This window comes from Myxocyprinus asiaticus, chromosome 11 (genome assembly GCF_019703515.2).
Source record: "Myxocyprinus asiaticus isolate MX2 ecotype Aquarium Trade chromosome 11, UBuf_Myxa_2, whole genome shotgun sequence".
Lineage (NCBI taxonomy): Eukaryota > Metazoa > Chordata > Actinopteri > Cypriniformes > Catostomidae > Myxocyprinus > Myxocyprinus asiaticus.
This window is the reverse complement of record NC_059354.1, coordinates 617,463-642,782: the sequence shown is the minus strand read 5'-3', so window position 1 is coordinate 642,782 and position 25,320 is coordinate 617,463. Positions and strand designations below refer to the sequence as shown.

Below are 25,320 nucleotides of genomic sequence, written 5' to 3'. Positions count from 1 at the left end.
CTGTATATTAACATCCTCATTGCCACTGCATGGTGTTGTGTCAGATGTCTGGAACAAATAATTCTAGTCAGGGCAAGAGCTCTCTGGATAAATGATTGGAAAATTAATAATTACAGTTTAAAAACAAGTCCATTCCTGTATTGAAAAGAACATGTTATACAAAGAAACAAGGTTGTGGCCATGAAGCTTTGTAATGTCTTATCAGTAGCACAAAAGCCCCACAACTTTTTCCATCTTTTTGTGATGCAGAGCAGAGAGCACCATTTCTCCAGTATCCTCCCAATTCTTTGGTCCTCTTGTACCTTACACCCTACTTATAGTTCCTGAATAAGTGGAATGCACATTGTTTAAGGTTATATACTGTAAGTATACAAGTATACTTAAGCATTTCTTCTGAGTAACAATGGATTGGTCTGCCATGACAGACAAAAGTGTTCAAAAAAATACAAAATATATTCCTTTGATATAACCTTATTGAAAAAGAAAAATGCCTTTTATTAAATACATTAAGTATTGTGAAACCCAATTCTTACCATAGCAGATCTTGTAGAACATCTAATATAAGTGTATTAATTTATGATTTATCTGCTCTACAGCTCATCATCTGATAATGTTCATGTTTAATAAAGGCACTAGCTGTGCTGCTGTACTACTGTAGTGTCAGGTCAGGTGTTTAGATCTGACATGTAACACTAAGAATCAAGGTTTTGACAACACAAACATATACTGTATTTGCCATTATGTAGCCAGCAGTTGCAGTCTAGAAACTTGGTTAAAATTAAAATAGCACAACCTTGTGACTGATGCTTTAAACACCAAACAACAAAGCCAGTCAGGTTAGCTACAAAGTCAGTCTTTCATTCTAAAAATGACAAACTTTCGAGTTTTAACATTTGATTTGACATTTGATCTCATGTTCAGAAATGAGAGAAAATTATACAAACCTTAAGTCATAGTTAGACTTAATCCTTTCTTCATCTAATGATATTTTATGGTGGTTGGCAGACCAACATAAAAGGCATTTCCACCACCTACTGGACTGGAGTGTGGAGCAAAAAATGTTTGGATAATGGAGGAAGAAAAAAATAATAATAATGAATACATTCTAAAAACTATTGATCAATCCTGTCTCTTTCAAATTATTAAATAATTCATAGTAAATTCTTGATTGCTTTGGGCCATTACTTAACAGAACCTGGAGTGAAATATTGTTGATTCTCAAGAATATTAACACTTGGATTAGATGAAATCTTTCTCTTTCATATGCAACACAGTTTAAGAGTATATGTTCTACCATTTTGGGATGTCATTTTTCACAGTTTTCTCATGTTTCTCATTATGTGACAAATCTGATTTAATGCTGAATGTCCAATACGCAGTTGAGATAATAACATCCTTTTTCCTATTGCCGTATTTAACTCTCTCTGCACCAACTGTAACACGGCAGGCTAGGATGTAGGATCTAATTGCAGCCTTTAATAGAAACAAAAGATGAACAAAATAACTCAGAATAAGAAAGAAAACAAAACACAGGGAACCCAGTACAGAACATGACAATACATGTGAAGACTGACAAAGGAAACAGGGAAAACAAGGGCTTAAATACACAGGGGCAAACAAGGGAACAAGGAACACCTGTGGAAACAATCAGGGGAAAACCAATCGTAAAATGAAACTACAAAAGGACTACAAACTAACAGGAAACAGGAACATGGGAACTAAACAAGAATTTTCAACATAAGTCAATACAAAAAACAGGGAATATGTGACAGAGCCCCCTTTTAAGGAGCGGATTCCAGATGCTCCAGAAAAACAAAACAATAAACAAATTGTCCATGCGGTGTGGGGGAAAACAGGTAGTTCAGGGGGGCACAAGGGGTAAACAGACAGTTCAAGGGGGCACAAGGGGTAAACAGACAGTTCAAGGGGGCAAAAGGGGAGCAGAGGAACAAGGCAAAGTCAGGGAGGCTTGCAACCAAGGCAGAGCCGGAGGGATGGAGAGCCAGGGCGATGCTGCAGGCTCGGAGGACCAAGTAGACGAAGAAGATCAGGTGGGTGGCCAGGAGACCAGAGCAGATCAGGCGGATGGCCAGGAGACCAAGGAGACCAGAGCAGATCAGGTGGATGGCCAGGAGACCAAGGAGACCAGAGCAGATCAGGTGGATGGCCAGGAGTCCAAGGAGATGACCTCAAGGTGGGGACTGGGTCAGGAGGCCTGGGAGGCGGCCGCAGGGCCGAGACAGGGTCAGGCGGCAGAACCGCTGTAGGAGGAGTCTCTGGGGGAGCGGGTGGAGCCGCTGGAGGAATAGTCTCTGGGGGAGCGGGCGGAGATGCAGGAGGAATAGCCTCTGGGGGAGCGGGCGGAGCCGCTGGGGGAATAGTCTCTAGGGGAGCGGGCGGAGCCATGGAAGACTTTGGGGTTGGAGTCGTGGAAGACTCTAGGGTCAGAGCCAGGAGAGGTTTGAGGGGCGGAGCCATGGAAGGCGGAGCCAGGAGAGGCTCGAGGGGCATAGCCATGTAAGGCAGAGCCGTGGGAGGCTCAAGGGGCAAAGCCATCCAAAGTAACAGGAAACAAGAACATGGGAACTAAAGAATTTCAACATAAAAGTCAATACAAAAAACAGGGAACATGTGACACCAACATATTCCTGAACGGTCCTTTGGGAACAAGTCGACTGCCCCAAAAAAAAAATAGGGACAGACTTAGCCCAGTTGTGGCCTCTTTTCCTCTTTTTTTTCTTCCCAAAAAAGAGTGGAATTTGTTAACCGACTCGGGGCCATCAGTGTCAATGTCGGGGGGGGGGGGGGGTCACTCCCAAGGGGAAAACACCTCGGAGACCACACCCCACCCAGAGAAGGGGGGGGGGTATTTTGAGTGGAATTATGTCATATGGTCTTACGGAGTCTTGTCGGATATATGTCGTGGAGAAGTCCCATGGTAGGTCCTACCCAACGGGGGAGGAGTTTCTACAAACATGGTGACTGGGGCAGAGGGGCCTCTGCCCAAGGAAGACACAGTTTACCGACAGGGAAACGATTTAGCGGAAGATATACATCACATGGGGTCACCTAAGGGGAACCAACACATGTGGAGCACCTACCCCAGTACAGGGCTTTAGTTAGCACATGTAGTGGGCCGGCAGCAAGTTTCTCCACAACTCGTCTGTCAGAGGGCTAAGGAGGAAAGTCATCCAAGGATCACTCTTTGTGAACACTACTGGGAGTCAACAGTGCATGTCTTCACCTCAAGGGAGGGAAAGGCGCTATGCGCAAGCGGTACACCTGGCCAGCTGTCCCGGAACTTACCTGTTCGTACCTGACAAAACACGAAAACCGGCTCAAACCGGAGATTGTAGAACCTCGTAAAGGTGTTGGGTGATGCCCAGCCCGCTGCTCTGCAAATGTCTGTTAGAGAGGCGCCATTGGTCAGGGCCCAGGAGGCCGCCACACTCCGGGTAGAATGGGCTCGTAGCCTCGTAGCCATCACGATGGCGTCAATGACCCAATGGGCGATCCTCTGCTTGGAGACAGCGCTTCCTTTCCGCTGTCTGCCAAAGCAGACAAAGAGCTGCTCAGAGTTTCTAAAGCTCTGCAGGCAATCCAAATAGATGCGTAAAGCGTGCACCGGACACAGCAACGCCAAGGCTGGGTCTGCCTCCTCCTGGGGCAGTGCTTGCAGGTTCACCACCTGATCCCTAAATGGGGTTGTGGGAACCTTGGGCACATAGCCCGGTCGGGGTCTCAGGATCATGTGACAGTAGCCCGGACCGAATTCTAGGCACGATTCGCTGACAGAGAACGCTTGCAGGTCCCCTACCCTTTTGATGGAAGTGAGCACAGTCAGGAGGGCAGTCTTCAAAGGGAGTGCCTTAAGCTCGGCTGACTGCAACAGCTCGAAGGGAGCTCCCCGTAGTCCCTGAAGGACTACAGAGAAATCCCATGAGGGAATGAGATGCCATCTGGAGGGATTCAACCTCCTAGCGCTTCTCAGGAACCTGATGATCAGGTTGTGCTTACCTAAGGACTTACCGTCCATTGTGTCATGGTGAGCCGCTATGGCAGCTACATACACCTTCAAGGTGGAGGGGGACAGCCACCCCTCCAACCACTCCTGCAAGAAGGAATGCACCGATCCGATTGCGCATCTCTGGGGGTCTTCGCGTCGGGAATAGTGGCACTTAGCGAACAGACACCACTTCAAGGAATACAGGTGCCTCATAGAGGGAGCCCTGGCCTGAGTGATTGTGTCTACCACCGCGGGTGTTAGGACACTTAAGTCTTCCATGTCCCATCCAGGGGCCAGACACGGAGATTCCAGAGGTCTGGTCGCAGGTGCCAGATGGTGACCCGACCCTGAGAAAGAGAGTCCTTCCTCAGGGGAATTTGTCGGGGGAGGGGGCTGTCGCGAGGAGCATGAGGTCCGAGAACCAAGTCTGGGTGGGCCAGTAGGGTGCTACCAGGAGGACCTGCTCCTCATCCTCCCTGAGGCTCACTGGGGGAAACGCATATTTGCGTAGTCCTGGGGGCCGAAGGGGAGGACCTTGTACTGGTACGCACAATCCTCGAACGCAAACCGCAGGAAGGGTCTGTGTCGAGGTAGAATCGAGACGTGGAATTACGCGTCCTTGAAGTCTACTGCTGCCTACCAATCTTGACGCCGGACACTCGCTAGAATGCGTTTTTGCATCAGCATCTTGAACGGGAGTTTGTGCAAATTCCGGTTCAGTACTCACAGGTCCAAGATTGGCCGCAACCCACCGCCTTTCTTCGTTAAAATGCAGTTTCTTCATCTCGGCTGGAGGGACAGGCTCTATTGCATCCTTGCGTAGAAGAGTAGCGATTTCCGCGCGCAAGGTAGCGGCGTTCTTGCCTTTCACCGAGGTGAAGTGGACGCCACTGAACCTGGACGGATGCCTGGCGAACTGAATCATGTAGCCGAGTTGGACGGTCCGGATCAGCCATCACGACGGGTTGGAAAGCGCAAGCCACGTGTCCAAGCTCGGGGACAATGTCGTCGGACGGGTCCTCGTGGCAGGGCGGAGCCTGAGGTGCCACGTCGTGCCGTGGCTGTGCTGAGTTCAGGGACATCGAAGCACTTACCTTGCTCCTTGTGACCACCCCTGGAACAGCCAGGGACAGGGGAGGAAGAGGCTTGTTCTTGTGACCCGTGGAGACCGTCACATCGGGGGCAGATTTGTGCCTCAGCTGGGTGCGCAGGGGCGGGGAGACCGCCGCTGGAGTGCCAAACCTGCCGAAATGGAATGGTGGACAGAGGTCGTAATGACGGCCGTGCACACCGGATATGTGAACCAGGAAACAAGGAAACTGCTCTTTTGTTGAACTTTTGGGTACCGCAGCCACTTGGGCATGCGGCGAAATTAAATGAAAAGGAAACAAAAGATTCTTCTCCCGGCCCTCCTCTGGGGAATGGAGTGGTCTGCTCACCAGCTCCAGAGCAGCGGGTCTCCTTGTCCCTGTGTCGCCCATCTCTGGGCCGCTTCGAAGGCTTTCTCGGTTCTTGGCGGCCGGCCGTGAGATGGGTGGCGTCTGCTTCCTGCAGTGGGCTCCATGCCAGGGCCGGGCCGCGGGGGGCGGGCTGCGGCGGAGCCGGTGCTGTCACCACAGGAAGACGCCCTTGGTGATGAGCAGATGGGGTGCGGGTGCTTGAGCCGCACCGGGGCAAGATGTGTTGGATGGCCTCCTGCTGCTTCACCGTCGAAAACTGCTGGGCAAAGTCCCCGACGGTGTCGCTGAATAGGCCAACCTGGGAGATGGGGGCGTAAAGGAACTGTGCCTTGTCAGCCTCTTTCATCTCAACCAGGTTGCGCCAAAGAGGGTGTTCCTGGATCACCAAGGTGGACATCGCCCGCCCGAGAGAACACGCTGTGACCTTCATCACCCGGAGAGTGAGGTCGGTCACCGAGCGCAGTTCCTACATCAATCCCGGGTCGGAACTACTCTCGTGCAGTTCTTTTAATGCCTTGGCTTGGTGTACTTGCAGGAGCGCCATGGCATGCAGGGCAGAGGCGGCTTGTCCAGCGGTGCCGTAGACCTTAGCCGTCAGAGATGATGTGAACCTACAGACCCTGGATGGAAGCTTAGAGTGCCTTCCATGAATTTGTCAGCTCCTCATGCACCTCCAGGAAGAAAGTAACCTGGGCTGGTCACGGTTGTGAGCGGCGCTTTGAGCCGAGGAACCAATCGTCGAGCTGCGAGGGTTCATGAGAGAGTGGAGGGTTCCGCTCTAACCCGACGCTCGCGGCTGCCCGGGCAAGCATGTCAGTCAGCTCTGCATCGGCCTGTGACTGGGCGACCGTACCCGAGGGAGGAAACCCAGCCGAAGCCTCCACGTCAGAATGGACGAGCCCGCTCTCCGATGCTGCACTCGAGAGCTCATCGTCTTCCCGAGTCCTGGACAAGAGGTCGAACTCGCCCTGGGACGAGCCGGCGGTCTCATCCGGAAGCCCGACCGGGGCAAGCGAGCGTGCTGAGGAATGGGAGGTCCATGGGGGGATACCCAGCGTATGTGCTCCCATTGAGGTCCCCAGATCGCCCCCAGCACTAACCGACAGAGCCTCATACCCGTAGGTAGAAAGACCGAGGCGGGGAGCCACTGGGGTGGCACTACTGCAACATTGCCATGGTCATGTTCTCGCTGTGAGGGCAAGACCCATCCATGAACGATGTCTCTGCATGGGCAGCACCCAGACATGTGTGACATTGATCGTAGCCATCAGAAGCTGAGAGATAACGACCGCAACCAGGAATAACACACAAATGGAAAGGCATCTTTAAAAAGACTTTCCGTGTGTGCCGCACTTTTAGACAGAAAATATACTCTTTTAGAATATACTCTTTTTGCAGTTCCTGCTGATGCGGCCAGGGACGTTCTCTGCACTGCACCAGAAGCCGCTGAAATGCTCCGTAAAAATCCAGCAGAGAGGTGAATGAAAGCACGGAGTATTCAGCTCAGTGAATAGAACCGTTCGGCCCTGAAGAGAAAATCTAAATGAGTGGTTGCATGTCAGCTCCTTTTATACCCGTATCTCCGGGGGAGTGGCATGCAAATTCCACTCGCCAATTTTCATTTACCTTTTTTCAAAGATCAGAGATGTTTGGGGATCTCAAGAGTGACCCTTAGTGTCACTACATCGACACAATGTCGAGTGAGTGACAGATTGGGAACCCAAAATATTATCCCATTTCTCTACCTTATTTACAGCAGTCTGCATACTCTTCACCACATATGTAACATTGCACCCCCTTTTCCATAATGCTCCATCATCTGCGTATAATTATCTCTCGATTCCAGTGTCTAACTGAGAGAAAATGCCATTAATCATTATATTAAAGAAAATAGGGCTGCAAACACTTCCTTGAGGAGTTCCATTCTCTATTGGGTATATCGGGGAACATGCAGACTCCACTCTTACTATAGTTCTACCAAACAAGAAGTTTATGATCCAGTTGTACATTCTCCCTTTGATTCCCATTTTATCCAGTTTCATTAAGAGCCCCTCCTTCCACAACATTTCATCTGCTTTTTCCACATCAAAATACACTCCTGCTAATACTTCTCTATTGACTTGAGCCTTTCTTAATTCAGCTTCCAAACAGAGAGCAGAATCCATTGTATTTCACCCCTTCTGGAAGCCACTCTGGTATGGAGAAAAAAGACTCTTGTTCTCAAATAATCAAATCAAATGAAATCACTGTTATTGTCACACAACCGTATACACAAGTGCAACAATGGGTGAAAGTCTTGGGTGCAGTTCCGAGCAACATAGCAGTCATGACAGTGATAAGACATATACCAATTTGCAATAAACAGATTTACACATCACAATTTACATATCTAATATACACATAATTACACACAACACAATATACAAATAGTAATATACAATGTACAGTATACAATGCACACAATACAGAATACACATACACATAATATAGAATACACATACAATAAAAATAGTATATAAAGTATATATAAAATATACAGTAGGCTGTATTGTACTGTATTGACATTAAGGCTGTCGGTTGATAGTCAGTTGCCAGTGTGTTGTTAAGAGAGAATATAATTTATGACAGTCCGGTGTGAGATAATAAGATTAATAAAGTGCAGTGCTGATGTATATTGATCGTGAGAGTTCAAGAGTTCAAAAGTCTGATTGCTTGGGTGAAGAAGCTGTCATGGAGTCAGCTGGTGCGGGTCATTAAATAAACCAATCTAAACATGACCATGTGTTCCATAAATTTGCATAGATTATACGTCAGTGCTATGGGCCTGTAGTTAATAGGCTGCGAATGATCTTTTCCTGGATTTGCAATCGGCGCGATGACCCCATGCTTCCAGGCAGATGGTAAATTCCCTGTTTCCCATACCTTATTAAAAAGGCTCAGAATAGTACTCTATGATGCATCTGATAAATGTTTGATCATTCCATAATATATATCATCTTTACCTTGAGAAGTAACCCCACAAGTGCTCTCTTCATTTCATACAAGGTAAACTCACTATATAATGATCAAACTGATGGTCCTCTTTTTTCCAATATCTGTGGGTTCTTCCTCAAACTCTGATCCCTATACATCCTCATTTAATCTGAAATGCTTGCATAACTGTGTACTTTAACAAATGTTTCCGCTACAACCTCTGCTTTGTCACTGTCTGTTATTGCAATTTTATCCCTATTTATTAGAACAGGTATGCTACTATTTCTCTGAATCCCTCCCAAGCCACACCCACAGAGGATACTGACTCCATATAAACATTGATTTCAGTCTTTAACATTTGTTGGAAATCAGTATTTTGCAAAAGGGATACATTAAAGTGCCAGCTATATGATTTCTTTTTCTCTGTATGTGGCAACATCTCTAAACTCACCAGGGCGTGATCTGAGACAAAGATGTTTCCAACTGAGCAATCCACAACAGATGAAACGAGGGACTTAGATATAAAAATAAAAAAATCTATTCTAGAATAAATCTTATGGACTGATGAAAAACATTTATAGTCCCTACCAGATGGGTTCAAAAGTCTGCAAGAACAAGATTTTTACACATCCTTTGAAGTGTCAATGTTGCTCTAGTGGGCTTACACACTTTTGCTTCACTATGATCAAGGACTGAATCCATCAAAAGATTGAAGTCTTCTCCCAATATTATATCATGAGGGGTGCCAGCAGCTTGCAACATCCCTTCAAGGTAGACCTTGAAGGGATGTTTTAAACATTTAAAATTCAAACGTCTTAAACGGAGTGAAGATAAATTAGGAAGAGTCGTTGTTGTTTTAGCAGAAATTCAGGAGCAAAGTCTGATTTTGGCTAATATTTAGTCACCTAACGCTATTGATCAGGGCTTTTTTATAGATAAAAAAGCCCTGATCAAAAGCGTTAGATGCCTGTTTTGTTTCAAAGAGATGTTAGACAGTTGACACTGGATTTCATCTCCCGACGTGCCATCCAAATCGAGTCCCTGGCTCACAGGCCCGTCAGAGGCCTCAGCTTGAACACGTAAGTGTCTTTTAATGTCTCCGGAGTCTGAGGATTTTGACTTCTTTGCCATGTTAACCTCAAAGTGCAAGTATGTAACTGGGTGTATCGAATCTCACCGGATTATAAAATGAAAATACTTAAAAAACTAGTAAAGCGCGCAGAGCTTGCAATCACACGTCTGCTTCTCACATGGGTCACGTGTCCTCCCATTTCCTCTTTTTCTATCTCTATGTCTTAATATATCCCTGTAATAATTTGTTTTCAATATAATTTTGGTATAAGCCAGGTTTCTTGCACACATACTATGTCAGAACTATTTTCTTGGCTAGAAATTCTTACATTCTTGTTCATTAGCAATTAAACTTCTTGCATTCCACTGCAGGATTGTTAGCACCATTATGCTCTTTGCATAACATGCATTATGCCACATGTTAACTGAGCGTTTACTGTTTGCACTTTAAGCTTCTCATTTATCATATCCACAGTGACTCCCTCTATCTCCAAGTAATTTTCAGCCACTCTAATAATGATTTTTATTCTTTCTGTCCTGCTTTCAATTTGTTCAGAACAATTCTCCACTTCTGCTATAAATGTTACAAATGCCACTTTGTCAACAAAATTAATTTAAGAGTTCTCTTTTATTCTATATACAAAATTATCCATTTTTTGATGTGATGTTGTTGCCCTAATTTCTTTCACTTTAGAGGTCTGCTCAACTTTCTTTATAGCCTCAGCATATGATAATCCTTCCGCTACTCTGACATTTTGAAATTTTACTGCATTTTTTCTCACCTGACACCCTTCATATCCTGCACTGTGATCGCCTCTACAGTTGCAACACTTAGGATTTATACCCTGCCGTATTCATGATCACCTCCACATCTTGCACATCTCTGTTTACCTCTACATATAGCCGCTACATGACCATACTCCATCTTTTCGTTATTTCTAATGCACTTTAACTATCTAACATTGGTTACTGCAACTCCGGTTATACTTCTTTTAATCTTCTCAACTGAAAAATCAGTGGGAATTCCTGTTATCACTCCTTTTACCAATTTCATATCTTCTGGCATTGAGCATACTATTTTTTGTCCAAGCAACATTTTAAATCCCAGAGGCGCTTTTTGTTGCATATTATCTTTACAAAATAACAACAATTTACCATTCCTCAAGGTCTTGGCACTTCCAATCTCTCCTACATTTTCTTTAAGTGATTTGGTTAGTTTCAACGGATTTATAGCATTAACAGACTCAGAAGTGAATTTCAACAGTACGTTGTATTCCTCTTTCCTTCTCCTTGCCAGATGATTTCCCCTTTCACTGTCAGTTTCAGAAACCTGACCCCAACTCTTCCGAGTTTCCACTATATTCCATTCATTATTTCCATTACCTCCACTATCCACGGCAAACATTTCATCCTCCGTTTCCGGATCGCTTCAGTTCCTACCATTCACGCTCCAGTCACAATCCAGCTGTTGCTAACCACGTCGATTTATTCCTTTTGATTGTGTCCGTTTTTTTAACATTTGCAAGCTTATTGCAGCATGTCTGCACATGTTAAGAGCTTAACGTGAGGAGAGCTCTGTGACTCTGGTCCCCCCAATTGTAAAACGAAATGCGATTGGTTGAAGCTAGAATGTGCTACAATTGGTCATAGTAATATGGCTGTTATCTGATTGGCTTGACTAGATGGTGGGTGGAGTCCACATATTTGTGGATCAAAGCATCTTTTGTTGTTAGAAAAGTCTCATTGTCCACAGATGAGAGCTGTGATCCACAACTGCACAGGAAAGAATCCACAAATAAATGCTGGGCAGACATATATAACAAATATTTGTGGATGTCATTCTATTTATTTGTGAATTCATTTCATTTTTGAAAACTCCCTATATTTATTTGTGGATATCATTCTATTTATTTGTGAACCATCTTTCTATTTATGAATCTCCTTCCATTTGTATGTTATTTTGAGATCAGTTAATCCTATATCTATGGGACATGCATCTGCGAACTTGGCGGACATAATCATGCAGATAATATCAACGCAACAAACATTGCAAAAGTGTTGTATGCTGTTGCACACTTTTTACCTTAAATATTGAACTGGTACAATAATTGTCTCAATGTAGAAAGGTTACTGTATATACAATTTGATAAACATGTCATTGTGCAATTTTAAGGGAAGCCGTGCTTCCTGTGTAGTCTCAAAGCAATTGCCACTGCTTTATATGTAGGCCTACCCTAAACTTTGCAGTCCGATACAAATATTTGTTTACGTGTGTATTGCATGCATTCCAAACAAAACTTCTGCGCACGCAAAGAGCGTGTGATGTCTGAACAGGCTCCCGTCCACCAGAGGGAGCCCTCACCTGAATATTGAACTCTGCCACTTCCTGTTCCTGCCACATCAGTTCCTGTTTGGTCATTCACCATGTATATAAGCCATGTGCTCACAGTATCACTTTGCAAAGTATTGCCAGTTATCTGCCTTACCAAGCGTTTATTCTCTGCCATTGTTTTTGACTACTGTTATGACCATTGCTTACATTTGCTGGATTTACATCTCTGGATTACTGTTTTGGATTTGTTTGCCTGTGGACCGATTTATCTGTGTTTTGACCCAAGCCTGTGACCTGACTACATTTAAGAAATACTGTTTGAATTGTTTGTTCAATCCCTCTAATAAATATCTGCAAATGGAATCCTCTCAGCCTACCTCATCCTTACAGAATACTTTGCCTGGCTCGGATCTAGCGGATGTCTCTCAACTCCTTTCAATCATCGGGTATTGGAATGCGGTGCTCAAAGTTTTCAACACGAGCTGCTAATGCTACAATACACAATATATTCGGTTCCTGCCTGCATCACGCCATAATCCGGTAAGATTTGCTCTTCCTGATAAGTTTGACGGCTCTGCTGATAATTGTACTGGTTTCCTACAACAATGCTTGATTTACTTCTCAAACCAACCTGATGTGTCGAAATGCTCATTTATCATGACTTTACTAACTGGGAATGCATTAGAGTGGGCTACGGCTGTTTGTGATCATGATGCACGTATTCAACAATCTTACAGTAATTTTACTACGTTGATTTGTGATGTTTTTCAGTACCCTGTGGGAGGCATGGATGTAGCTACTCAGCTCACTCAGTTACGTCAAGGCAATAAATCTGCTTCCGACCATGCCGAGAGCAGATTTAATGACATTGCGTTGAAACACATCTTTCGTTCTAGTCTGTTAGCCAAACTCCAGGCAGAATTGGTATGCAGAGACAACTCCCTCGACTTCTCTCAGTACATTACCCTCGCTATCAGACAAGACAATCTCTTACGATCACAACCATGTTTAAATACCTCCTTGCCATGTCATGTACCCACATCTTCCGTTCAAGTAACAAGTCAGCAGCAACCTACGGAAACTATGCAAATAGGACAAGCTCGTGTGTCTCAAGATGAATTTAGAAGATGATTACTCCATAACTTCTGCTTCTACTGTGGTGAACCAGGTCATTGCTGTTCCAACTGCCCTGTCAAACCTGCTACCACCTTTTCACAACATTATCGAGTGAGTCACATCTTTAACCCTCTTACAATCAGTCAAGGCTTGTCACTACCCATTCTTTTTTTTCATAGCTAGCCAAGAATATCATTTCTCAGTGTTAATAGACTCTGGAGCTGCTGCCAGTGTGATACATCAAGACTTAGTGAAGCAATTGAACATCCCCATAACCAAGTGTGAACCACCTATTACTGTAACTGCTGTCGATGATGGTCCCATCGGTAAAGGTCATATCACTCATCAAACTCTTCCTATAAAACTCCAAGTCAGTCTGCTTCACATTGAAGAAATCGCTCTGTACATCATTTCCTCACCACGAAACCCAGTGATTCTCAGATGTCCCTGGTTATCCGCTCATGATCCCTAGTTTTCATGGAAGAACAAGGACTTAATCTGTTGGTCTCCTCACTGTCATCTCCACTATCTGGAACTGCCACCCAAGTTTACAGTCTGCAAAACTCATCTCACCGAGAACCTCCCTTCATTGCCGAATAATGTCCCCAGTGAGTATGCTGACTTGGCGGAGGTTTTTAGTAAAGAGAGGGCCACCCAGTTACCTCCTCATCGATCCTGCAACTGTGCCATTGACCTTCTTCTTAACACTTCTCCACCCAAGAGCCGTGTTTACCCATTGTCCATCCCAGTGACCAAGGCCATGGAGGAGTACATTGACGAGGCCCTATCTTATGGATTTATTAGACCCTCTACTTCTCCATCTGCTTCGTGATTCTTCTTTGTTGACAAGAAAGATGGCGGCTTAAGACCTTGTATTGACTATCGTGCACTCAATGCAATTACTGTCAAGAACCACCATCCACTCCCACTTATTCCATCTTTCCTGGAACAATTAAAAAAGAGGACAGATTCTTCACTAAACTGGACCTCAGATCTGCTTACAACCTCATCAGAATATGAGAGGGTGATGAATGGAAGACAGCCTTTCTCACCACCAGGGGGCACTACGAATACTTGGTAATGCCGTACGGACTATCCAACTCACCTTCCGTCTTCCAATCTTTCATCAGTGAAGTCTTCAAGGACCTCCTGAATCAATATGTGATAGTCTACATAGATGACATCTTGATCTATTCACGGTCAATGGAGGAACATATCTACCAAGTAAGAAATGTCTTGTCACGTCTACTCCAGAACAATCTTTTCATCAAAGCAGAGAAGTGTATATATAAGGGATATAATATTAGCCACTCTGGAGTGGAGATGGATCTCACCAAAGTAAAAGCCATCACTGACTGGCCCACACCCACCATGGTAAAGAAATCACAATGATTTCTAGGCTTCGCTAATTTCTACTGCTGATTCATCCATAACTACAGTACCATTGCTGCACCCATCACCTCTTAAAGGAAAACCCAAGAAGTTGGCACTTTAGTCAGGAACTCTTTCTGGTGGCCAACACTATCCACTGATGTCAAGAACAATGTAAGTGCCTGTCAGACCTGTGCACAATCCTGCACACCTCATCAACTAACTGCAGGACTATTAGAACCACTACCCATTCCACAACGACCCTGGTCCCACTTGTCAATTGATTTTGTCACTGATCTGCCTAACTCTCAAGGATCCACCACCATCATGGTCACCACTGATCGCTTCTCAAAATCATGCCATCTTATATCATTGAAGGGTCTACCCACTTCCATGGAAACAACTCAAGTGCTGTTCAATCAAGTGTTTCGAATCTATGGATTACCAGATGACATAGTCACTGATTGAGGAGCATCCTTACAGAGCGTCAGTCCTCACATTCTAAAGAAGCAGAGAAAAGCTGAGGAAGCCACAATGAGCATGGCACCAAAGTCACTAAATAGCGTTTTTGCTTTGTTGAGATATATAAAAAAATATGCCAAAAAAGCTTTCTTCTTATGTTACTCACTTACTCGGCAAACAAAGAATTAGAAGCAGTGTCCAGTATCCTGTCTAACTTAAACATATTTGCCTCATGCCAATTCCTCCTCCAATATAACCACTGGCATGGATGCGAAATCAAAGTAAAGACAGGTAGGTTAGAGTTGTCCTTGTTGTCCTTAAAGGAGTTTACAGATGTGTAATTGAAACAACATAAGGAGTTAAGCAACAGAGGTGGGAAAATCACTAAGCAATAATGACAGTGGAATGGAGCATTTAATAATTTAAGAAAAAAGTAATGTAATACAGTAAGTGAAGGGGTGCTTGCAGTGTTAAATAACTGCCAGAAGAAGAGGTTTTACTCTTGTCAATAAAAATAGCCTATCTCTAAAACCTAGATATTGTTATTAATAAACAATCAATATTTTTCCAAAGTGTACTCTAACCCAGTGGTTCTCAACCAGGGGGCCAGGACCCACTATGAGGCCTCAACACACCTCCAACGGGGCCTCAAGATGACTTACAATTAATTTAAAATAAGAAATATTAAAATAATTCTACTTGATTAAAATGCTAAAAAATACTGGACCAACTTTATATTAGGTGACCTTAACTACTATGTACTTAACCATTTGATTCAATGAACTTATTATGTACATATATGTTGTTACATTTATAATTACATTTAAAGTAACTGCATTTAATAGTTACACTGTATTTGTAGTTACACTGTTAACTTTACCCCTAACCCAACCCTTACCCCAAAACCTAACCATAACCGTTTATCCTAACCCTACCCTTACTCCTAAACCTACCCGTAGCAGCAAATGTGTATAGTTTGCAGAACAACATGTAGTTACACAGTGTGTACATAGTCTTGTATGTATTTAATGTTAGTACATAGTAGTTAAACAACATTTGAATGTAACTAAGACTTGCCTATTAGGACATATTTCAAATTTCAATACTCTGAATACTGGCTGGCAAGTCTGGAAATAGTCCAACTAGTAAAATATGTACATGTTTATATAAAATAGCATGTCAACTAATGTAAGTAAAAACTTACTCATCCAAAATTGTATCCTTGGCTGGATCAAGTCGCTCTTCAAAATGCAAATGTTCATCGTCGGAGTCCCGCCCTTCTTCTGAGGAAAATGTGAACTCTTCATCACTATCCAGGAGCTTTCTCACCTGTGTAGTGTGCCATCTTCCAAACGCAGAGGAAAGTGAATGAACTTGTTGCTTTTATATATATATATATATATAATTATTTTATTATTTATCTATTTATTTTTCTGTGTGTGTGTACTTATGTAAGACCACTGGGATGTTCCTTGAGGGTCGGGTGGGGTTCTTGATCGGGGAGGGGTTAAATGTTAATTCATTGTATATATATGTTTTTTTTTGTTTTTTTTTTTTTTGACATTTTGGAATCAATGATAATGTTAATCTTAACCCTCTGGGGTCTGAGGATGTTTTGGGCCCTGGAGAAGTTTTGACATGTCTTGACATTTGTGCTTTTTTCAGTTGCTTAAAAACATATTAGTGGCTAAAGTCTGATAACACTGTATTCAGCACAAATTGGGCTACAATAATATGTGAGCAACATGTATGTAGATGTTTGTATTTTTGAGAAAATAACGTTTATGCATGGTTTTTGAAAGAACAAAAATTTTAAGTCACTGAAATAAGGCCATATAACACATACAAAACATTTGTTCAAAAGACTTTTGAGAACGGATATTGTAGCCTAGAGTTTTTGCAAATGATGTGAAAACCATCCTGATCACTCATTCATACAAAACAATATAGTAATTTAACTTTTGTAAGACACTTTTAGTGTTAGAAAGGCCATATGCGAGGAGGTGTGAATGATCATGAATATTGATGTGATTCACACCTGAGGAGACAAAGACCCCTCCCCTAAAAGTGATTGATGGTCAGTGCCTCTAGCCAGACATTGCACTCGCATATCTGTATTTTTCAATTATCAAGGATTGGTTGTATTGAGTGACGCAGGATGCTCAGACAAAGGAGGAATGTGACTGAGAGAGAATGAATGTGAGGAGACTTAATGATTGAATGTATTGTTTGTAGCTTGTTCACAAAATCAAGTTTAAGTTAAAAGAAGTAATCTGACTATACATTTTCTTTACATAAAGACTTAAAAATTTTAGGCCTACACTATCGTTTAAAAGTTTTAGATCGGTAAGAATTTTAAATGTTTTTTTAAACATTTAAAAGAAGTCTCTTCTGCTCACCAAGGCTGCATTTATTTGATCCAAAATACAGCAAAAACATTGATATTGTGAAATATTTCAACAATTTAAAATAACTGTTTTCTGTTTGAATATATTGTAAAATGCAATTTATTCCTGTGACCAAAGCTGAATTTTCAGCATCATTACTGAAGTCTTCAGTGTCACATGATCCTTCAGAAATAATTCTGATATGTTGATTTGCTGCTCAAGAATCTGCTGCTTTTATATCATATAACATATCATATTTATATCATACAGCATACAATTTAAATATCTGCTTTAACCGAAACAACATTTGAATGTAACTAAAACTTGCCTATTAGGACATATTTCAAATTTCAATACTCTGAATACTGGCTGGCAAGTCTGGAAATAGTCCAACTAGTAAAATATGTACATGTTTATATAAAATAGCATGTCAACTAATGTAAGTAAAGACTTACTCATCCAAAATTGTATCCTCGGCTGGATCAAGTCGCTCTTCAAAATGCAAATGTTCATCGTAGGAGTCCCGCCCTTCTTCTGAGGAAAATGTGAACTCTTCGTCACTATCAAGGAGCTTTCTCACCTGTGTAGTGTGCCATGTTCAAAACGCAGAGGAAAGTGAATGAACTTGTTGCTTTTTAAGGCATTGTTGGGGGCGTTTACCATTTGCATTGATCGCCTCAGCACATTACCATATGAATAGCACCCTCTGCGCATGGTGGGATCACATTAACGATAATTAACTGAGCCATGAGAAACTGACCCTTTGAGGTCACATGGCAAGCTGGGGAAGTCGATTATGAGGTTAAATGCACGGATAGAGATGGGAGCACGTCAGATTTACCACCTCAATCTCCTAAAACCATGGAGAGAGGTGGTCCCCGTGATGGTGGTTCTGGAGAGGGAGGAGCTCGGACCGGAGGTGAACTTAAAAGCCACCGATCGAGTCACTTGCGGAAACCACCTCTCACCGTCACAAGTTACGGAGGTTGCCAGATTGCAAAGAGAATTCTCAGTCATGTTCTCGCCTCTTCCCAGTCGAGCACCATATCGAAACGACCTCTACGTACCGACTACCTAAAAACAAAAAAAGTGGTTTGGGAACAATTAAAGAACATGCTAGATATGGGGGTAATAGAAGAATCCCACAGTGACTGGGCCAGTCCGGTGGTACTGGTTCCAGCTCAGTCCGGTTCCGTGTGGATTATAGAAAAGTCAATGTGGTGTCTAAATTTGATGCGTACCCAGTGCCTCAGACTGATGAATTGCTTGATTGGTTAGGCGCGGATCGCTTTTATTCGACACTGGATTTAACGAAGGGATATTGGCAGATCTCCTTAACTCCCATGTTCTGTGAAAATTTTCCACACTGTTCGGATTACACCAATTTTTCGCTTCCATTCGGTTTGTTTCGGGGCCCTGGCTACGTTTCAGCGGCTCATGGACCGAATCCTCAGACCACACGCTGCTTATGCTGCAGCCTATCTGGATGATATCATTATTTACAGTAATGATTGGCAGCGATGCCTGCAGCATCTGAGGGCTGTTCTGAGGTCGTTGAGACAAGCGGGACTCATGGCAAACCCAAAGAAGTGTGCAGTTGGGCAGGTGGAAGTATGGTATCTGGGCTTCCACTTGGGTAACGGGCAGGTGCAGCCCCAAATTGATAAAACCGCAGCGATTGCAGCCTGCCCGAGACCTAAGACCAAAAAGGAGGTGAGGCAGTTCCTGGGGCTGGCTGGCCATTATCATATGTTTGTCTTAATTATTTGACCGTCACCAGCATGCTGACTGATCTGACTAAAAAGGGGGCACCAGATTTGGTCCAATGGATGGAGCCATGTCAGCAGGCATTCACGCAGGTGAAAGTTGCACATTGCGGCGGGCTGTTATTGCACTCTCCTGACTTCTCTCTCCCTTTTATATTGCAGACGGATGCATTGGACGGGGGTTGGGAGCAGTAGTGTCCCAGATGGTGGAGGGGGAGGACACATTAGTCACAAACCCACCCATGCGGTACATTAGACACAAACCCACACTGAGGGAGACTAGGTACTGCACGATAGAGAAGGAGTGTTTGGCCATCAAGTGGGCGGTCCTCACCCTTCGATACTATCTATTGGGGCATGCTTTCACCCTCGGTTCAGACCACGCCCCGCTCCAGTGGCTCCATCGCATGAAGGATGCCAGTGCGTGGATCATCCATTGGTATCTAGCTCTCCAGCCTTTTAAGTTCGAGGTGGTCCATGCAGATGGCTGTGGCGGATTTCCTCTCTAGAAATGGGGGGAGTAAGTAACAGGCTGTGCTGAAAAGCATTAGTGTGGTTGAATACTGACAATTATCAAGAATAAAGACTTATGTTGAATTGTTTATCCGGCTCCTTCTTCCTCCTTGAAAAAAGTTAGAGAACTGTCACATACTCATTAAAAGTTCTATGAGAAAATGCAATCACTAGGAATAATTATGACATCAGATGTGGACCCATTTTCATAGGCGGACTCATTTGATTATGACACCAGTGCCACTGCCGCGTCACCGTGACATATGCCATCAAAGTACCGTGAGAGCGATTCGAGAGCAGCCAGCTGGCGCAGCGCTGCAGTTGCTCCAGGGGAGCTGCACAATCTCTGAATGACGGCACAGCTTATTCACAATTGGCCAGACTTATAACATGACAACGGTTTCATGTTTCATGGGCTGCGTTTGCAATTGCATACTTCACATACTACTCTACTACTTCTACTATGTCAGTCTATGGCAGAAGTAAGAGTAGTGTTGTAGTATGTCATAACCATGATGTTTATTCTGACAACTCCATGTTTTTATAACAATACATCATGTTTATATCATGCTGCTATATCTTGTTTGTCATTGTAATATCATATTTATTCATAAAAAAATCAAAATGACTCCTTTATTGGTATTAAAATAATACAGGCTTTTATTGGACTTTCTTCTTGTACACACAGCAGACAATTTATTAACATAACATAAACTTTTCAAATGAACAATGTTTCTGGTTATTTTATGTAAAATTTAAGCATCTGTCTATCTGAATTCCACTTCGTCTGTAATAAAGAAAGCAAACATTGCGCAATATTCCATGACTGCCGTAGGTTCAGCATGCGACTAGAAGCGCAAAGTGTCTGGCTTGACGGCTTTCTTTTCAACTCCTCCCCGGGCTGCAACCGGCAAATCTCGCCAATCTGCAAATCGAGATGCAGTTCAAGTCAAACACACTCTAGGTCTCTGTGGAACAATAATGGGCGTTTCTCAATCTTTGGGCATTTTTTAAATCGGGATGGGTGTTTTTCAACTATGCTCCATGCGGGTTTAGAGAGAATCTCTGTACACTTATTAATAATAATAATAATAATAATAATCATGGTGCTGCAGCATCACCTCAGTATAATTAAACTAGGTCAAAAGCCTTCTTGCTGTTCTGGCGGCCATACATATCATCACTCATTTTAGGTGGGCATACACAAAATCCTTTGAAAGGTAGGTGGACATATGGCATATGCCTGTGTATGCCCTAGACTACACTACTGTATACAATGTAAATAAACCTAAACAAATGTCAAACAAACAGTACTAGTGTTCAAAACAGACTCACTGTAGAAATGTTTGAAGTTGTGTTCTCATTTCTGTTTCCCTTTCTTCTCTCTCTCTCTTCCATTTCAGCTCACAGTTGTGGTGAAGTACTTTTTCCAGTTTGGCTTCTTCCCATGGACTACATCAACATATCGTGGAATTAATGTGGAGCGCCCGTTTGCGGTGCCTAACATAGTTGGAGTTGAGAAGAAAGATGGTTATGTGCTGCTTGACCTGATCCAGCTCATTGCCCTGTTCTTCCACCGCTCCATCCTGAAGGTTCTAACACTGCTCTGCCTAAACTGCAGAAAATTGTGACATCTCTCATTCATAAAAATTCTATTCATTCCCCACACCTTACATATTTGTTTGTTTTTTTATATTTCGGCTAATTCTATGATGCTTTCTGCTACCAATAAGAGGGTAGTACTGTCAGCTCTATTTGGTACATTTTACTATGTTTAAATCCTTTTCACAGCAGATTTTCCCCTTTAAATCAGTTAATCAAAAAAGCTGTCAGATTCTGTCCGGGCCTGCCAGTTCTTTAATTTAATCTCATGCCTCTTTATATCAAATCCAGTGCTGTAAAACACTACAGTAACAGATGTTAGTTTCAGTCTAAATCTAGTATTATGTCTAAATCTAGTATGATGTCTTAAAAGGCTGCCTATATAGGCACTTAAATCTATTTTGAAACAGAACCAGTGAGATGGTGTGTTTGTGTCTTCAGTGTCATGGTCTGTGGGATAGTAAAGAATTGGAGATGCCAGACTACTTCAAGAAGCTGAAAAGGAAAACTGAGAAAAAGAAGATGACCAGAGGATCAAGACAACGAGAGGACAACACAAGGAAACGTCTGCCCTTCCTTCCACTCCAGACCTCATGCACTTCATTCCTCAGAAGACACAGAGGAGAAAGTCCTGAGAGACACGGTGAGAAATGAGCCATTCAGAGAAAACATTTTAGAAGACAATACAATGTTGTCAATTCTCCTTTTTAGTTCTTTGATGCAGTTTTATAATGCAGCATTACTATTGCTCACTTGAACAAACCCCAATGTGTAACTTGCCCCATGCCATTAGTGCAGACATGAATGATACAAGAAATTATGCAGCTTTTTGAGCAGAAGAGTGCTATTATTTTTCAACTTGACTTACAACAGTGTTGCTCACACTTCTATCGCATGAGATCATGTGATTATAATATATCGATAGAAATTCAGAAAAGAGCAAAAGTTATTTAGCAAAGAGCAATGAATTATTTTCTCATTTCCTTGATGTTGTTTGATTAATAGTAACGACAAAGAAAGCGGCAGGTGTATTAGGCTGCATTTACACTGCAAATCCTAATGCACAATGTAACCGGTCCTGCTTGACCTGCTCCTATCAGGATTTGAACCAGGGTCTCCAGCATGGGAGGCGGCCGCGCTAATGAGGAGGCTAAAGGCTATGTCCTCTAGCATCAGTCACTAGTGTGCCTCTTGTGGCCAGGGGAGTGAGGTTTATACACACTGCACAGCACATACCAGCTGGCTCCTCTTTATCCCCCTCCTGGTTGATTAGGGTAATTCAGCACCAGGCGTCCATCCTTACCACCCAGCTACGCCCTCCTCCTCGTCACACACAGATTCCAAACAAATTCATTTGACTGTGTTTTTATTAATACCTCGCCAAGACAGACAACTTAAAGTGTATTTCAACACTATGCAGGGGCGTAAATGCATTACCGTAAGTCAGACAATTCGCAGGGGACAAAGTTTCGAAAAGTAGGATAATGGGGGAAGAGTCATTTATATTCATAAGCAAAGCAATAAATGATTGTTCAGAGAAACTAGACCGCAGCCTAAACCTAACCCTAACCAATGAGATAGAGCTTTCTCCATTAATATGAACAAGTCTTCCACTGCCATCCTGTTTTGTCACAATGAAGTAATAAAAAGACATCTTTAAGATTCTCTTTATTTGTGTAGTTACTCCCTGAACTCCCTTTCCCTTTTGACTTCATTACATTGATCGACCGGTCGTGATCAATGCAATGAGCACCCCTGACTTATGATATTTGCTTGGCTTTATGGACATATTTGCTTTAACAATGTTTTAAAGAGCCATGAAACACTCAAAAAGCACGTGGCTCCATAGTGTCGAAACTTTACAGAGTTGCAATGACTGTCTTTTGACACTGCCTCACCCGTGCAATTTTAAAGGGATTGTTCACCCAAAAATAAAAATTCTCTCATCATTTACTCACCCTCATGCTATCCCAGATGTGAGACTTTCTTTCTTCTGCAGAACACAAATGAAGATTTTTAGAAGAACATCTCAGCTCTGTAGGTCCATACAATAGAAGTGAATGGTGGTGGCCAGAATTTTTAATCTTCAAAAATCAACTCAATTCAGCATAAAAGTAATCCATACGACTCCAGAGGGTAAATCCATGATTCAGAAGTGACATGATAGGTGTGGGTGAGAAACAAGTCAACTTTTAGTGATCAAAGTGTCCACCTTTGATCAGCCCCGACCAGTATGTGGTGATATGCATGAAGAATGCTAATTGCCAAAAAACAAAAGAAGAAGAATGTGAAAGTGAAAGTAAACATTTATAGTAAAAATTAAATAGTAGTCTGTTTCTCACCTACACCTATCATATCACTTCAGAAAATATGGATTGAACTACTGGAGTCTTATGGATTACTTTTATCCTGACTTTGTGATTTTGGAGATACTTCCATTCACTTGAATTGAATGGACTTAATGTACAGAGCTGAGATATTCTTCTAAAAATCTTAATTTGTGTTCAGCAGAAGAAGAAAGTCATACACATCTGGGATGGCATGAGGCTGAGTAAATGAAGAGAGAATTTTCATTTTTGGGTGAACTATCCCTTTAAGGAGCGGGTAGATATGACATAAATCTATGACCCAATGATAGTTACATTGATATCATTAACTACTTCCTATTATGACAGCCAACAACTGTACAAGTTGAGCCTGAACTCATTTTCACTCCATGTTACCACTTTGGTACATTGATTCACTTCATTCTGCGTCCAGGATGTGCATAAGTAGTTTTGTGTCACTTTGTATTGGAGCTTTTCATGTTTCTTTCTTTAATAGTTTTGTGAGATAAGAGGTTATTTAGCATATTTTTATGTTAGGGGGAGTTAATATTTGTTATGTCCATGTTACCCAGTCAGACGCCCTTTAACATGGTAATGCAACCTTATACGTGTGTTCCTTGTCGACTAATATTTGTAGCTCAGACAACACACAGACTGGTCGATTGGTAGTTTTAAACTGGTAGTTTTGCACATCCCTAACTTTTACCTGCATATTCAATTACAGGGTGAAACAATTGTAATTTCAGACACAACTGAACTTCAATAGACATTTTATTTAATTGAGTTAACACAGCTAAATATATGAAAACATCAAATTGCAATACATATTGAATCGTCAAGTAAATATTGTTGTAACTGAATCAAGAGGTCTGTGGCAATTCCCAGTTACTGTTTGTTTTGAAATAATTATAATCAAGAAAATATCCCAGATTTAAGAGGTGAAATTATAAGGTTACGACTGTAACCATGGTTCCCTGAAAGGAGGGAATGAATGTTGTATCATAGCTGACACTACGGACTTTATCTGCGCAGGCCTAGCCAATCTCTGAAACTCTTTAAAATCTCACCAATTTTAATTGCCAGATAGTGCTTTGTGCTTCACCTCCCTTGCACGCATCAGTGGGCGTATATATCAGTGGTGCTCAACGCTATCTCTTCAGAATATTTGACTGAAGGGTGCCAGCGATACTCGACCCTTGTAATGAAGATTCAGAAATGCAGCCAGCTTACGCAGCATTCATTCCCTCCTTTCAGGGAACCATGAAGCCCAACCTGCAGCTTGGCAGATGTTTTCAATGGAAACACCATTAGAAAATGCCCATGAAGATGCCATGCCTCTAGTGGAGTGAGCTTTTACTCCAATAGGGCACTGTATTTTCTTGTGAGTGCAATGGCATACACTATCCAATGTGAAAGCCTTTGTTTGGAGACAACCAAACTTTTAAAACGACCTGTGACGCAGACAAAGAGCTCACCCAAAAGCCGCATTTGCCTCATGTGATTGATATATGCACACAGTGCTCTTACAGGACACAGTGTGTGTAGCCTCTCCACTTCATCCGAAGCAAACTGAGGTGGGGAGAAAGCCTAAAGGGTAATAACCTGTGCCCTGAAGGGAGTGGCATGTAGCCTTTACTGGGTTTAAGAGCGGCTTTTGATAAGCCTGTTCCAGACTCTAAGCATTAGTCATTGACGGACAGCTCTTAAAGGTCCCTGACACATTTTTACTGAAGCCAAAGCGAGAAGCAGCTCAGTCTTTAATGACAGAACGTGTAATCTCACTGAATCCAATGGCTCGAACGGTGGGCCCGTGAGTGCTTTTAACATAAGCAGCAAGTTCTAAACCGGCATGGTGGTGGGGCGAGACGGTCTCAACCGCATCGCGCCACATAAGAATTTCACAATCAAAGGGTGTCTGCCTATTGATAGCCTGC

General features: G+C 42.8%; 1 protein-coding gene across 1 annotated transcript in view; it reads left to right on the top strand.

Moving 5' to 3' along the window:
- si:dkey-11f4.7 (piezo-type mechanosensitive ion channel component 2) overlaps positions 1-25,320 on the top strand; it is a 648,587-nt gene that overhangs the window by 476,113 nt on the left and 147,154 nt on the right. Inside the window, 2 exon segments of the mRNA XM_051709767.1 lie at positions 20,861-21,049; positions 21,501-21,702. Of these exon segments, the coding sequence (XP_051565727.1) occupies positions 20,861-21,049; positions 21,501-21,702 (391 nt within the window).